The 16,191-nt window shown below is 54.2% G+C and overlaps 1 protein-coding gene across 2 annotated transcripts; it reads right to left on the bottom strand.

Moving 5' to 3' along the window:
* Positions 1–128: 128 nt before the first annotated feature.
* Positions 129–12,597, bottom strand: ADISSP (adipose secreted signaling protein). Of its 2 annotated transcripts, none has more exons than XM_072943881.1 (6): positions 12,332–12,597; positions 6,097–6,213; positions 4,582–4,724; positions 2,035–2,173; positions 1,029–1,151; positions 129–786 (listed from the first exon to the last, which is right to left on the bottom strand). In XM_072943881.1, the coding sequence occupies exons 2-6, from the start codon at positions 6,131–6,133 to the stop codon at positions 686–688; spliced, it is 543 nt and encodes a 180-aa protein (XP_072799982.1). In that variant the 5' UTR covers positions 6,134–6,213; positions 12,332–12,597; the 3' UTR covers positions 129–685. The 2 variants fall into 2 exon arrangements, with proteins under 2 accessions (XP_072799982.1, XP_072799983.1); XM_072943882.1 differs by lacking the exon at positions 12,332–12,597 and adding an exon at positions 11,887–11,985.
* Between the last annotated feature and the right edge of the window lie 3,594 nt (positions 12,598–16,191).

Raw genomic sequence — 16,191 nt, 5'->3', positions numbered from 1 at the left:
CTGGGTGCTCTAATACCATGAAGTGACCTTATCTCCAAAAAGAATGAGTTTAGCCAAAACTGTTCCTTGGCCCATCTGCAAAGGATTGGGTATTCTCAGGGCCCTGGAGAACAAAAATCTCACTGGCCTTTGGTATCCACTGAAAGTTTTATTTCTTTAGGGTTTTATCCCAACCAGTTGTTTAAAAACCAAATAACACAGACCTGGGGGTTAGGAGTTGGAAACTGTACCTCCCTCCTACTCACCGTGGACAACAGTGGGAAAGAGGGAGGGGACAGGAGAGGTGGCTAAAGCGAGACAGCAGCAGTGGTAACGGGGATGGCTATGCCCCAGAGCCAGCTCCCTCCTCTCCCAGGTCCTGGCTAGAGCCCCTATGGCTTGGGGTCGGGGGTGGGTAGAACCCCCCAGGCCCCTCCCATCCCTCCTCAGACAGCCTCCTTGGGGGCTCAACCCATTTCTTCCACAGGAGACTGAGGCACACAGGACGAAGTGGGAGAGGAGGAGCAGGGAGGTGGTACAAATGAGGTGAGAAGTGTGGGTGAGGCTCTGGCTTGGAGGCCCTTGGATTCTCCACCTCCACACCCACCCTGGGGAGGGGCGAGGAAGCCACACCATCAAACAGCATTCGGGGAGATAAGGTGGGGTTTAAGGCTGAGGGGCCCCGAGGCAGGTGGAGGCGCGGGCCTCAGTCGAAGCCGTGCCAGTCACTGTGCTCCGAGTCGTATTCGAGCTCAGCACCCACGCACTTGACACCATCCAGCAGCATGGGTGTGCCGTGGTGGCGGTCTGCAAGGCAGGTGACAAGTCAGTATGTGCGGCTGGACCCAGGCCCCGTTTACTCCAAGGGGACCCCTCTACCTTCCACCCCACAACCCCACTCTGCTAGGGGGCGGGGAGAAAGGCACCTACCAAGAAAGTTGGCAAAGGGCCAAGGCAAGGATCTCTCTTTCATACTCAAGGAGGATGGAAACCCCTTGCAGCTAACTTGGTGCCTCCCTCCTCTAGTCAGACCCGCCTTGTGCTCTCACCCATGACGCGCGCCTGCACCGTCACGCGCACGCAGGTGCCGGTGCCACCTTCGCAGGCTAGCAGCATCTCCTCCTTGAGGACGCCCTCCTTGTGCGCTGAGTACTCACACTTGACGCTGTAACCTGTCCAGGCAATCAGCACCTCTGCAGCCTGCCACTCCTGCCCCCCAGCACTCACTGACCCCTACCCACTACCTAGACTGGCCGCCTCCTCCAAAGGAGAAAGGATGGCTCAGGACCCACCCCCAGGGCGGGGTGCACAGGTCTCTGAATTTCCCATTCTTCAATGAGCTCTACATGCCTCCACCTGCAGGCCAGGGGTCAAACCCAGGCTTCCAGGAGGCGGGATTCCCCAAAAAGGCAGGAAGGGAGGGGGGGTGATGAAGAAGGGGTGATGGGGAGGGAAAGGGCAGGGCGGGCCTTGAGCAGATCAGATGGCAAGAGGCAAAGGCCTGAGAGGGCTTGCTCAGTCCACTTAAGGGCAGGGTCGTGAGGTGGAGGTAGGTGGACATGAAACTGAAGCTGGGGCTTCAGCACATGGTGAAAGTGATATCCTAGCCTTTGGGAGAAGGGGACGCTGAAACTGGCAGTGTGTGGAGAAGCAGCCCCAAGCCCAAGCCCAGGTCTGGCGGATGCTTGGGAGGTAGCTGCTCAGAGTTGCTGAGTTTCTGGTAGATTTTTCCCGAAGGGCAGCAGAGGGAGGGCTAGAGGCCCAGAGCCAGTTCCTCAGTGGCTTCAGTCATCCCGCTGAGGTAACTAACAGGCGATGAGCAGACAGGCCAACTGTATGAGCCTGTGGACTTCTGTCCAGGGAGGGAGGCCTGGAGCATGGGACCTGCCAAGTTGCCACACTGCAAGCCCGTAAAAAGGCATCACGTCCCCCGACTGCTGAGCTGACCATCCGCCCTAGATGTGGGGAAGGACGTACCCCATGCTCACACTCCTGCTCACACCCAGGCCCTGCTGGAGCAGAGCAGGCTTCCAGCACCCTGAGTAGGGGACGCACCTTCTGGGATGGGCATGACGCTGAGGAGCTTGAGGTGCAGGCTGGGGACAGGTGCCTCGCGGACGTCCTTGCTCAGCCTGTGCACTGGGGGCAGAGTGAAGGTAATCTCATACCTGTGCAGGATCTTCAGGAAGCCAACCTGCAGCAGGAGGGGCGAGGGGGAGGAGGCACCTTCACTTAGTCTCCCCCAGGCCCGCCCAGGTTATGCCACCTGTGACCCTGTGGGCCTTTGCACTGGCTTGCTTGACAATCCCAGGGGAGCCTGACTCCCTCCATCACTCTAGCCAGTCCACAGCCCCAGCCTGGTAGCTCCAGGCCCTTTCTCTAAGGATCCCATCCCTACAGCTTGGCCAGCACACTCCTCAGCATCTGTCTCATGGGCCTCAAAGGTCCTCGGTGGCCCGTTATATAGATGATGAGATGGAAGCCAGGAAATGACTGGCTGAAGGCCAGAGTGGCCATGGTATAAGTCCTCCCTGGACTTCTTGGCTACTCCTGCCACATGTGGCCCACAGCAAGGCACCTACCTCTGCCCACAGGGGAGGCTCAAAGCTCCATAACACAAGCCACCCACCTGCCACCACCACCACCGGCACATGCCCAGAGTCAATATCCCAGGGTCAGGGATGCTGGTCCTCTAGTCACTCACGTGGGGCCACCAGGCAATACAGATAGCACAAGATGGAGGATGGGAATTAGAAACCAGACGCTAGACCAGCTGTGTAAGTCCAGAGCTGACCCACAAGCCTGGCACCAGCCGTGGGACTGAGGCTGCTGCCTGCCCCGCTGGCACGTGAACGTGGATGCCTGCCTGCCCACTCAGAGGCTCACTCTGCCCAACAGCCCTGATTCAAGGCCTGAGCAATTTCTGTTGTTCATACACAGATCTTGGCATCCGATGTCCTCTGGGACAGATGCCATCCTTGGAAACTCCAGTCGTGTGAAGGGTCACAAGCCAGGGTAGCTGCTGAGCGAGTAGGCTGCCTGGATGCCAGTCCAGGAGGTGCAGGGGTGCGTGCTGGACCCACAGCTCATGTGTGCATATGCTCTCCTGCTCAGTTGTAGGAACTGGATGGCCCTGTCCCTGGGGGAACATTTAGCCTTTCAGTGGGATCAGGATGATACGACTGCACAATAAAGCTCAGTCCCTGTGGCCCCCACACTCTGCTGCTGGAGGGCACACCTCTCAAGAAGGCTTTCTGGCTGTACCTGCCAATGGTAATCTTGTAATACAGTGCATCACCTGCAGAATTTTCCAAGGGAAATACTCAGAGATGTGGAAAAAATACTCATCATGGCCATATTTATAACAGTACAAAAGAGAAACAACACTAGGAATAGGGAACCAGCTAAATTGATGATACATATAATGGAATACAAGGTGATTGTAAAATCTCGTGGGGAATTATTTACTGACACAGGCAGGAGGTGGTTCACAACAGAAGCAAGTTAAAAACAGTGTGTACACTGTGATATCAGCTTTTTGGTTTTGGAAACAAAGCTAAAAAAGAAACCGGAATGACACATATCAAAATATTAACCGTGGTTATTTCTGAATAGAATGATTGAAGGTACTTTTAAATTTCTTTATAATTTTCTCTGTCTTTCAATTTTTCTCTAGTGGACATGAATGGATTTTGCAATGGGAGGCGGGAAGCTATTTTTGAAAGTTTGGGTTCATTCTGTTTATTCCCTTGGGAAAGTTGTCAGCTGCAGGAGAAAGAGCAAGGGTTTTAGACTTGGGCAGAAATGGGCATGAATCTGGGCCCCTCCTCAAGGTGGTCTCAATAAACTGGATGCCACTCCCCTCCCCCCACCATGCCCCCCTTCAAGGCTCAACTCTGAAGCCCTGGTTTATTATACAACTTGAGGGCCTCACTCCCTGTTTTCCCCCCAATCCATCCCCTCCAGAGACTTCCTCCTCCCCCTCCCCCAAATGGATATGGGACCAAAACAGTATCCCAGCACTTGGAAGAGCCACACCAGAAGCTGGATGAGATGTGGCCACTAGGAGAGAGGGAGGGAAAACATGACAGTGATAAATACTCCTGCAAAGAGCTTAAATCAGTGTGGCAAAGAAGGGCACATAAAGTCACACCCAGATATCAGTGTTAATTAGCCTCACACCTGTGTGACATATAGACATCCTTCCATTTCCAACCCTATGGGAATGTGAATTATCTCTACTTCAGAGAAGAGGAAACTCAGGTAAACTTCCCAAAGTTACAGACCCAGAACAGCAGGCCTGGACCTGAACCAGGCCTGCGACACCACAGCCCTGACACCTGCCTTCCAATTGCCATTGTCAGAGTGATGCCGTGGATGGTAACAGCAGCTCCACTCCCACTCAAGTAACGGTCTAAGTGCACTCATCTCATAGCAATCTCACACTTCCCATTTTACAGATGGAAAAATCAAGGCCCAGGGAAAGACAAAGATATGTCTATGGCACCAACTTAGAGGAAATAGCACAGGCCCAGGAAGCCAGGTAGGGCCAGGGAGGAGGAGGGGGAATGAGGCTGATGACGGGGGCTGGTGTGCACATACCTTGACCAGAAAGCTGCTGTCGCTCTCCTGGGTGACCATGACCACGGAGTCATGCAGCTTCTCATCAAAGTGGACATGGCTCTGGGAGCCTTCTGCATCATGGCCTGTCGCAAAGCGGATACTCCGAACTCTGGGCTTGTTGCCTACAAAGAAAGCAGGAGAGGGCTCCAGGACTGTGGCCTTCGCTGAGTCCCAGGAAACTAGTCCACTGTGTACCCTCAACCCCTGGCCCCTGTGACTGCCCTTCACATCACCCAGCATCCACTGCTGGGCTAGGCCACATCCTTCCGGACAGTGGACATCATGCAGCTCCAGGCTCCCACCTGCCCCTACCTGCTCAGTCTCCCCACAGAAAATGCTCATCCCGAGAGTGGGTGTGGGGGCATTCAGGGGTTAGCTAATAGGAACTTTCACTTAGAAGGGATGAGGCCGACACCAGGGACAGGAAAGGACAGTCCTCCCAATTCTCACCAGGCACCAGGCAGTGCAGGACTCAGCCCCAGTCCTCGGGACACCCTGCCTGCTGCTCTCCTCCACAGTGCCAAGCTCCCTGCTCTGGGGCCTCCTCTTCCAGGTCTGTCAGTGCCTAAGGCCCCCTGCCTGCCCCTCCTGGGGATCCCAACCTGGGAGGGGAGGAGGGCAGGGACAGGAACGGGCTCTCTGGGACCTGCCTGGGGGTGGGAGAAACAAGGGGGTCAAAAGCCACACTCAGCCCTCCTGGGAGAGGCTGCAGCTGCCTATATACCTCATCACTGATCACTGGCAGGTAAGAAGGAAGAACCCAGGGGAACCTCCGGGACCCCTCCCAGAGACACCTTTCCCTCCTCTGCTTAACCCTCCACTAAGCCCTCAGCTGTCCCCAGCTGGGACGGGTTCTCCAAGGCCAGGAAGTCAGGGAGTTCAGGCAGGCAGAGTAGTGGGAGCTGGACTGAGGGCCTGGCCCAGGGGAGGGTAGCTCAGTCTAACTGAGCTAAAAGAAGCCCATCTTGCCCAGAGCACGATCCCAGTCCTCTCTGACTTCTGATGGGCCCTGTGACTGCCGGGGTTCTCACATACTCAGTGGAGGCCCAGGGGGCCAGCCTGGCACTTCCACATTCCCTGCTGAGCCCCCGAGACTCAGCCCTCATATCCTCAGGGTTCCCTTGCCTAAAACCCTCTATGAGCCCTTCTGGACTCTGAATGAAACCCAAAGTCCTGTCCACAGCCTCCTGTGGCCCTGCCCACCTACCCGCTTTAGTGCTCATAACAAGCACCTAGTGCTCCCCAACCCTGACAGTGGAACTTGGGAGCATTGGAGACACACCTCCCTAGACTAGCACACCAAGGAGCCCACGGAGGTCCCCAAGTTCCCTGCTAGGGCTTAGGTGTTCCCAGCACAAACACTGGTGTGATTACTGATGTAATTCGTACTCACACTCAGACAGGCACACACAGAGCCAATGCATTCAACAATGCCCGCTTCCACCAGGGTCTGCTGGAAGACTGCAAACCCCGCCAGGCCAGGCAGGCACTCACCCTTGTTGGCTGCAGCCATGGACGCCCTCCCTGCCATGGGGTGAGACACGCAGCTCCTGCCAGACACCACCGCTCAAGCTCAGCAGCCTGCCATGCTCCAGGGACACCAGCAAGAGCCTGATGGGGGAAAGCGGGGAGGGCAGGGGTCAGGGCCACTGATGGGTCTATGACTGGGTGAGAGCAGAGGTTTCCCTTTAGGAAGGACCCAAGCAAACCCCTGCTGCGCTCAGTAGCCCAAGTGGTGCCTACGCCCCTTAGCACAGGGGGCTTCTGCTCCCTACTCCTCCACCCACTCCTCACATTCACCAAGAGTCCTCACCCCTACCTTATACCCTACTGACCCAGGGCCCAGCCAGCATGTACTGAACTCAAGCTTCTGGGTGCCAAAGCACCAGCACAGGACTCTTCTGCCCAGACCACTTGAGGCTTGTGGGAAGGGGCAGCCTACAAAGGAAGGAGACTTCTTTGGTGCTTTCCAGGGGCCAGTTCTGTTGCTGGTGACTCCAGGGGCTGGCCCAGCCCAGACACACAGGCTGTACCGTCCCACATCCAGAGGCCACAACATGCAGGTTGCACAAGTGGGTTCAGGTCAGAGTTAACAGTATGCTTGGAGGGGGACAAAAATCAGGGCCCACATAATATAATGTCCTTAGAGCCTTCCCTCCTGGCAATTGGTCAGGGTCATGTACAGAACAGACAGCCCTGGAGGGGCTGTCCCCCATCGAAACCCACCATTCAGACTCCAGTCTGATTTCCTGGTGGCCTCCCAGCTCAGCAACCCAAGGGCAGCCTCAGGGAAGAGGCAGTGGGAGGTGCCCCCAGGAAGCCTGTGTGAGCAGCCTGGCCTCTGATAGGCTGAGATGAGACAGTCTCAGCATTAAAAAGAATAATGAGTGTAACTGATGGAAACAGATGGAATTATATAAAACCAGAGCATTCATAGAGATTGCGAAAAAAGAAGAGAGAAAGCAAAACAAACAAACCTAAACCTTCATTTGTCACTACTGATGGTGGCAATGCCCTAGCTCTCTATTCTGAAAATTGGCAATAAAGAGAAGTAATTCAGCCTGTCTCTTGGCCTTTCCTGTAACCAAATTGCCCTGGTGGTTAAAGGGAAGCTCTTCTTTCACAAAGAAATGACCAAATGCTAAATAATTCTGTAACCTCCAAAAAACAAATGCAGGAAGCAACACCAATCAGTGAGTGCTAAACCAGGAGGGCAAAGTTGAAGTGGATGCTCACAGATGTGCAAGTGCCACTGTCAGATTACCTGAGGTTAAAGGGAATGACACAAGTTTGCAGTGGAGGGATGTGACGTCAGCCGGCTCAGTTCACAGAGGGACTGCCAGACACGCTGATGCCTCCTGATGTGAGGCAGCACGGAGTCACAGCGTCACTGACAAGGGAGTCCTGCCCCAAATGTCTAACCTGCATCGAACAAGCCCCTAGACCTCCAACTTCCAGCTTACTGCAAACACAGAGGCCAGTGGAACAAATTAACTGATCCCATGAGAAGGCAAGGAGACAAATCCAGAAGGCACGCTTATTCTACAGGACAACTGACCTAGTTTTTTTTTTTTTTCTCAATCTGCAAGAAGAAAAATAAAGGAGGGAAGTTGTTCTAGATAGAGGATGGGCAAACTACAGCCGGTGGGAGGGCCACCACTGTTTTTTTGTAAAGTTTTACTGGCACACAGTGGTGCTCATTTGTTTATGTGTTGTCTAAAACTGCTTTTGCACTAAAGCAAAACTACTTTGAGTAGTTGCCACAGAGGCCACATAGCCTGCAAAGTCTAAAATATTTACTATCTGGCCCTTTGCTGCTCTAAATTAACACACAAAGAGACCAAGAAGGCAGGGTGCTCTATGGGACGGCTGACCTGGTTTTTTCCACCAGGTCAGTTGAAAGAAGAAAAATAAATGGGCTAGGGGGTTTCTAACTACCTATAAAAAGAGACATTTGGGGGATAGTTGGGAAATGTGAGTGAGTGGGACTGGATCTTAGATGACATTAAGAAACAAAAGCTGATCTAGTTAGGTGAGATAATGGAATTGGATTATATAGAGAAGTAGGTCCTTATTTGCCAGAGATACACATTGAAGTATTTAGAGATGAGTGACCCATGGCTAGTCCAGGGAATGAAAAGAAACCACAGGGTGGCCTCAGATTTGGGGCTGGGCCTGTGGAGGGCATGACCTCAAGGTCCTTCAGGCAGCGGGCTGCCCTGGAAGTAGGCCTCTTCTCCCTCCCCATTTCCCAACGCGAGAAGCCCACCTGGGCCCAAGTCCGGCCTCAAGTGCAGGGTGAACAGCTTTGGTACCATGAGCCCCAGGTAGAAGGGAGCCTCAGGAGGTAAAAGGAAGGGCAAGGCTTTCAGGAATGCAGGAGTGGCCAGGGCAGGAGTAGCCCCAGGCCAGCACGCTGGGTTCAGTCCCAGAGGGGCAGCCTTTTTAGCCCCGCATGCTCAGCTGCTCCCCAGAGAGCCTGGCCCCACCCCACCCACTCCAGCCACGCCCTGAAGCTGTGGGCTCAGTGCAAGGGATCAGGCCCTCTTCCTACCTTGTGCAGGGGCTGCTCCAGCCACACCTCCGCAGCCATGGGGAGTGACAAGATCGCCCCAGTTCCCACAACAGTTCCTGGAGGCCCCGGGTAAAACTCAAACAATGGCTGGTGAGCAAAGGCTCCTAGGACTCTTCAGAAAACACTCTTCACTTCGTAAAACCCCAGTATATGAAGGTTCGCCTCCCCCTCTTCCTCCCCAGGCCACTGCCTATTGCCTGACTGCCTGCCTTCTAAACCTCAGTCCCTCATCCACACCTTCGCCTGGGTCTCAGCCCTAGAGGACCTTTTTCAAGGTAGCACAACCCAACCCCACCCCCACCCATCTGAGCATAGGCCTGAAAATCTTCAAAACGATCCCCTTTCTCATTTCTGGTATCATTTGATATCTCTGTTCCCCACCTTACAAGGGCAGTGACTGTTTTTGCCAAACACTGTGTCCCCAGCACCCAGCCCAGCTGTATTCAGTTTATGTTTGTTAAATGAATCAATGACCAAACTAAGAGGAGCCCAAGCATGGGCCTCGGCTGGGCCCTCTAGGCAGATGTGGCACATCAGGGCCAGTGACTTCCCCGGAGGCTCTCAGGAAGAGGAACTCCCCACCCTGCTCTCTTAGCCAACCCCTGCCTGGAGGGTACTCCCCTCCCCCCATTTCATAGACTGGGGCCTACTACTGGGCAATCTTCTAGCCTTGCCACAATCAGTTGTTACCTGTCCCCCTGCCCCAACCTGAAAATGGGAAGTCCACCGAATGCAGGACCCGTATCACTTGCACTGCCCAGAGCTCAGGACAGAGCAAGCACTCAGGCACTGCCTGCAACCCTTGGGCAGTGAGAACACAGAGCAGGGATGCAAGTGACTTCAGGGGCCCAGAGCAGGCTGGAAAAAGCTCCTTTCATAGCCGAAAGCCCTGCTGGGCACTGCGCCTGTGAGCCTATCATCCACATACAATTCTTCATCAGAATAGGAAGGAGAGGGCGTTGGGCCTCCTCCTGCTGCAGGTGTGTCCATCAGGAACTACTAGGTCCCCTTGAAACCCCAGGCCTCCTCCTGTGCCAGCCAAGTCTTGAGGGTGGCCCAAGCAGCACAGCCCCTGAGAGGCAGCACGGGCGTGGAAAGGAGCCCAGAATTTCTGGTGCAAATGCAGGCTGCATGGAAAAGTTACTTCATGTCCCTGTGCCTCAGTTTCCTCATCCGCAGCACAGGCATAAGCAGTGGCCTCTTCCTCAGTGGGTTTGCTGCAGCTGGTGCCTGAAGCTCTGTGACAACACTCCCCACTCCACCCCAACCTTTGCAAAGCAAATCCCCCAAAGGACTGGCTTCCGAAGCAACAGCAATTTCAGCATTAAAGAGGCACTTCAGGCCAATCCTGGAACAGCCTAGAATGGCCCTCGGGGTGGGCCCCAGGGACTTCAGCCTTCTCAGAAAACAGCTCAAGGGTTGAGGGGTCTCCCCCTCCCTTCCCTCATCCTGCCTTCCCCTCCCCCACTCCCAGGCCAGCCAGGTCCCCAGGGATTGTCAGAGAGCAGACTGCTGGAAGCCCACTGTACCCCCTCAACCAGAAGAGCTCATAAAGAAGATGTAAAGATGTACAACCTGGGAAATGCCCCCACCTGGCCAAAAAATAAAATACACCCCCTCCCCTAGATGGCTGTCAACAGGTCAGGGGCAGTACCATGGCCAGTCACAGGACAGAGAGGGCTGGAAAGCTGAAACAAGGGGCTTGGGGGAGTTTTTCGGCTCTCAGTTACTCTGACAGAAATTGGGAGAAACGTCTCTTTGAGAAACAGAGAGTTGCTAGCTCAGGTCCCCCTCGTCTTTAGAGAGAAAGGCTGCTTTGAGGTTATCCTACCCTGGGCAGGCGTCAGCCAGACCCAGTGGAGCCTCTGGCACAAGGAGCAAGCGCAGGGACATGACAGATAGGCAGATGGACAATTACATGGGAACCCAGAGTTCTCAGCTCCTTATATTCCTGCCCTGCAGGGTGCTAACTACTACTCCAGGATATCACATGCTGGAGCCCAGGGCTCCAGACTCAGAGGAAGGCTAAAGACAGTCTGTCCATGGCAGAGTGGAGCTCCAGAATCTGCCACCCTCATGCCCTCCACCCCACAGCTTACCCCCACACCACCTCTCTGCCCCAGAGGCAGCCTCCAAATCCCAGGCATCACAGGGCCAGCCCCAGCTTGTCCTCTGCTTTGTGACTAGGGGCATGCTTCTTGGGGCTTTGTTTCTCATTCATCCCTCAATCCCCATTGTCAACCTGTTCAAGGACTTTCTGAGCCAGTAATTCTATAACCTTCCATCCTCCCTCTCCCAGCTCAGGGCTCAGTCCTGGCTTAAGCACTCAGTCCCAGAGAAGCCTCTCATGAAAGCTCAAGCATGTAAAAAGAGCACCCATCGAGGCCACCCTAACCTGCTGACTCCAGAACCTGACATAGGAGTGGGCACACAGTGGGGTGGACCACAAACCTAGAACAAGGCCTGGAAAGGCAAGGCTGGAGGTCAGGAGTGGTTGTGACAGTTTTACATCAATTCAGTATGGCTGTGACTCCATTTCCTCCTCCCTCCAGCAGGGCAAAGTTGTAAAGATAAATATTGGTGTTTTCTCTCTCAGAAACAGGTGGAGCAGGAGTGAACTGGGGAAGAGACCCCCACCATCCCACACCCTCTTGTCTCCCCAAGAAGTGCTGCCCTCCTCTCCGAAGCACCTCCTCCCCATACCCCTTCATGCCCCTAGCTATAGGGTGCTTAGACATCTCTGGCCTCCAGGCTGCTGCCCCACCCAGGCCCCAAGAAGTAGAGGCCAGGCCAGGTCCAGGGGACGACAGCTGCTCTTGACCTTCTTCAGCTCCCCGGGCAGAGAAATGCCCTACCAGCACTTCCCAAGCCAAGATTCAAGAGGAAAGGCAACCCAAGGACTCCCTTCTCAGTCCACCAGGGTCACTGCCCACTAACAGGAACACTGGTCCAGACCCTAAACAGAACCACCCTGCTCTGTAACAACGAGGAGGTGGTGGCCAAGCTCCTGGAAGCACCAGGGGCCCAGAGTATAGGAACCTGTATCCTCTCCCGCCTCCATCCCTGTGGGTGTGGCGCCCCCATGCCCACCTCATCCTCATCTTGTAAGGGGACAGATGCGTTTGTACGCCCCACCATTGCACCCCTTCCGGGCTGCGAGGCGGCAGTTCTGTTCCCCAGAGATAATCCTGTGCCGTCCCCACCCTCACCTCTGCTGACGCAGTAGTCTCCGGAGTTCGTACTCCCCGACATCACCGCCCTCCTCCCTGAGGGTGCCGAGCCACGCGAGGTTCAGAGAGGCTACTCGTCCAAGGTCACACAGCGAGGTGGTGACAATAGCAGTGGGAGGGGGGGAGTTGCTGACGGCGCTGACCCCGTTAGGCCCCCGCCCTTACTGTGTCACACGTGCCCCTGCAGCGCCCCGCGAAAAACACTCCAGCTCCACCAGCTAACGGTCACTGCAGCGCTGGGGCCTGACATCTCCCCAGTTCAGGTACCAGGGAGCCCTCCATGGCCCAGCTCCGACATAGGAGGCCTCAAGCCCCAGCCCGATAGGGTCCCAGGCACCGACTACCTAGAACAGCGGCTCCACCACGAGGGGATCTCCGCGATCTGGGCGGAACCGGGAGGTGGCAGAAGGGAGAGCAGTCTCACCGTGTGGGGAGTACCCCGAGGACGAGCCAGGCAGGGACGACCGCGGCAGCGGTGGCGGCGAAGGCGGCAGCAGTGGCGGCGAAGGCAGCAGCGGTGGCGGTCGAGGCGGCAGCGGGGGCTCAACGCCGAACACGAGGAGGAAGCCCCGCGCCGCCGCCTACCGCCTCAAGGGCACACCCCCACCTCCTCCCATTGGTCGACTGGGGGGGTGGGGCGAGGCCTCCTATGGCCAATAAGCGGGCCCTAGTGAACCGCCAACGGGCGATGCACCACTGTGTCACCTGCAGGAGGCCCTGCGGCTGCGCCTTAAGAGCCCACACCCCAGGGCCCGTCGAGTTCTCGCGATGAAGTCAGCCAGGCAGCCCGATGTGGCCAGGGGCCAGAATCCCACAAAAGCAAGAGAAAGAGGAAGAACCTTGAACAGGCCTTGACCGCGTCCACTTTCAGCCTCGGAGTTTGCACCTCCCGTCTCCGCCCAACTTGGAAGGGGCATCCCCTGGGCTCGACGCCCTCATAAGGTGGGGCTCAGGGCTAGGTGGGGCAACTGACGCTCTCCTCTCTTCCTTGGCTTCCTGGCCCGCACTGGCAGTCGTTACGAGCATCGCTCAGTCCTCTCCAGGACCCGAGGAACGCTACATCCTTCCCGCTTGGCGATCCCCAAGTTTCGGCATCTTCCCCTTCCGTCCCATGCCCCTGCCTCGGAGGAAGCTCTTCCTCACGGACCTGAGATGCGTCCAGGGAGCCCGGGCAGCCCGGATAAGCATCAGAACAAAAAAGGCACGCAGGGTGGGTGGGGAGAACCATGCAGGCGCCCCCCGGGGACCGCAGCCTCTGCTCCCCGTCTCCATGGAGGCGGTCGCCATGGCAGAGGGATGCGCCTAACACAGCGTTACGGAGTGGGATGTGGGCGCCTGCACAGAGCCTGGGAGCGAAAAACGTGGCCCTTGGGTGTTTAAGGGTTCTATCCGCTGCTCCGCCTGCTGGTCCTTTAAAAAAAAAAAAAAAACCCTCCCCATCTCGCTAGCTGGAACAGGTCCCTCAAGTACCTGCGGGGAATGGTCCGGAGCATGGCTCCATCCTTCCAACGTTAACTAGGGGAGAAGATAGTATGGGGGACTGAGGGCCAGCTTCCTTTCAGAAAGACCGGGGAGGCAGGTTTTGGGGACCCCCCAAGGCTCCTACCCTCCGCTGGATCCCTGGTGGCCCCTAACTTCTGGTCTCTGGTCTACACACTGTTGGCAAATTAACCTTCCTGAGCTGTTGTTTCTATCTCAACCTCCCCTGCTCCAAAGCGCTCCGTGATCTGGGACTGTCTCCAGCAAAGCCTCAAACTTTTCAGCATCATTTTGTGATGGGTGCACACTCTAGCGTTTGAGATACTATCCTCCATCGCACGTGGTCATTGGGAGATTTACACATTCTGATCCCAGCACATCCACTGTTGCCAAATGCTTTCTCACTACCCAACCCCACCATTCCATGCACCCCACTATGCCTCCCCCACAGTTGTATTCCCATGTCTATTCTATTCAAGGTCTAAAGTTGGCACACAGTGTGCCCAAAGTAGGCTACAGATGTATTTTGTTTAGCCCACATGGGGCTCTTAAAAATTCTAATTCATGAGGGGTGGCTGTAGCTCAGTGGTAGAGTGCATGCTTAACACGCACAAGGTCCTGGGTTTAATCCCCAGTAAGTTAAAGCAAACGCACACCAGGCAACACAAAACAAAAATTCTAATTCTTCTTACTCCTTCACTTCCTCATCCTCTTATTCCTCTTTTGAAGTATCAGAAGATCTAACAACATGGACTGAATTCCAGTCTAGTATCAAAGGCTGGCACATCAATTTACGATAGTCCTCACCAATCCCTGTTTTCTCACATTTATTTTACCTTCTTAGTCTATGCAGACATTTGATACCCTCCTTATGCTACTTCCCCACTTAGAATGCCCTTCCCAGTCTCCTTCCCTAGGCAAAACTCACTCTTTCTTCTGGGGCAGGTTAAGGCCTGCCTTTTTTATGTCTTTCTAGCCACCTTCTGGTATGGGCTCTTTCAAACACATGGACTAGCTACTAACTGTGCACTGCCTGGGGCCAACTCCTTTCAATAAATATTTACTAAGTATATATGATGAGGAAGTTACCGTGCTAGGCTCTGGAGTTAAAGGCACTCACAGTTTAGGGTGAGACATACACCACACAAAAAGAACTGTGGTCTCCTTTGCCTGCCAAACCCTCCCCACACTCCCAGGCACTGGACTGTCTGGCTGACTGGCCAACTGGGAGGACCTGCCATACAGAGCTTTCCATGCCCCTGAGGATACTACAGGCTCCCAGGGAAGGCCCCAAAGCCATAGTATAAGTGCAGATGGTTCCAGAAGCCTCCAGGAGGAAATGAGACTTTTCAGGACAGGAGGAAGTCAGGCTAGGAGGTATATGGCTGCCATCGAATCCCAATAGGCCTGTGTAGCAAGAAGGGTGGGGGAGCTGACATCAGGCCCTGGGACTTCCTGTGCAAATGGATCTACCAGAGCCAGACGACTAAGGGAAGCCACAGGCTCAGTGGAGATGGGTGATATGTGGAGGAAATATGAGCAACTCCAGATTAGGAGAACAGATTGAGCATATGTTAAGCATCCACTCCAAACACATGGTTTTCTGGACTCCATTCTCTTTAACAAAAATTAAAGAACTATAACCTCTTGGAAAACTGCTTGGCAATATCTAACAAAGCTGATAAATTCCAACCCTGTGACCCCAAAATTTCACTCTTACTTATGCACCAAAAGACATGCATATGACATGCACTATTTGTAATAGCCCCAAACTGGAAACAACCCAAGTGTCCAACACTAGAATGAATAAGCTCTCTGCTTTCTCGGAAGTAACAACTATCTTAGGTTTTATCCTTTCATTGTATTTTCATCCTCATGGCTGTTAGCTTCTAAAATGGCTCCTGGTGATCCCTGCCTCCTGGTATTCACACTCATGAGTACCTCTCCCTTTGAACATGGGCTGACTTACTTTTAATAAATGGAATACCACAAATGTGGATTATCACTCCTGTGATTATATTAGATAAGATTGTAACTTCGATCTTGTTGGTTTAATGAAACTAGCTGCTATACTGGAGATGGCCACAATGTGGCAAGGAAATGAGGGCAGCCACCAGCCAATAACCAGCAAAAGCTAAAGACCCCAGTTCAACAGCCACAAAGAACTTAACTATCAATAGCCAAATGAACTTGGAAGTCAGTCCTTCCCCAGTCAGGCTTTCAGATGAGACCATAGCTTTGCCCAACACTGACTGCATCCTTGTGAGAAACCCTGAAGCAGAGGACCCAGCTAAGCCATGTTTGGACTCAACCCACAGAAAATATGAAATGTGTGCTGTTTCAAGCCACTAAGTTTGTGGTAATTTGTTACACAGTAATAGATAACTAATACATGTTCTTTTCAGTTCTTTTGCTATTGCAAAGAGTGTTGCTATGAACATTGCTGTACATGTGTCCCAGAATACAGAACCCAAGAGATTAAGTTTCTCCTGGGTATGCTGAGTGTATGCCTAGGACTAGATGAGGGGTGTCAGGGTTTTCAAATGTTCAGTATTGAAGTCAGTAGATGATCAGAGTTAGGGTCACACCAAGGCCATGGTATCTTGGTTGGGATTGGGAGTCAAGCTTGGCCTTGATCCACAGAACCTGGAATCAGTCCGTGGGAGGGCTGTGAATCATACAGAGGACAGATTTAGGAGTGAGTCCATAAGCAGGGTTGAGAGTGCCTGTGTGGCTATATTTATGGGAGAATCTGAAGCTTGGGTTTGGACAGGGTTGGAGGACCCTGTGAGGGTAGGCTTGGGG

The sequence above is a fragment of the Vicugna pacos genome, chromosome 19 (assembly GCF_048564905.1).
Source record: "Vicugna pacos chromosome 19, VicPac4, whole genome shotgun sequence".
Classification (NCBI taxonomy): Eukaryota; Metazoa; Chordata; class Mammalia; order Artiodactyla; family Camelidae; genus Vicugna; species Vicugna pacos.
Note: the sequence above shows the minus strand (reverse complement) of the source record. Positions and strands in the feature narration are given on the sequence as shown.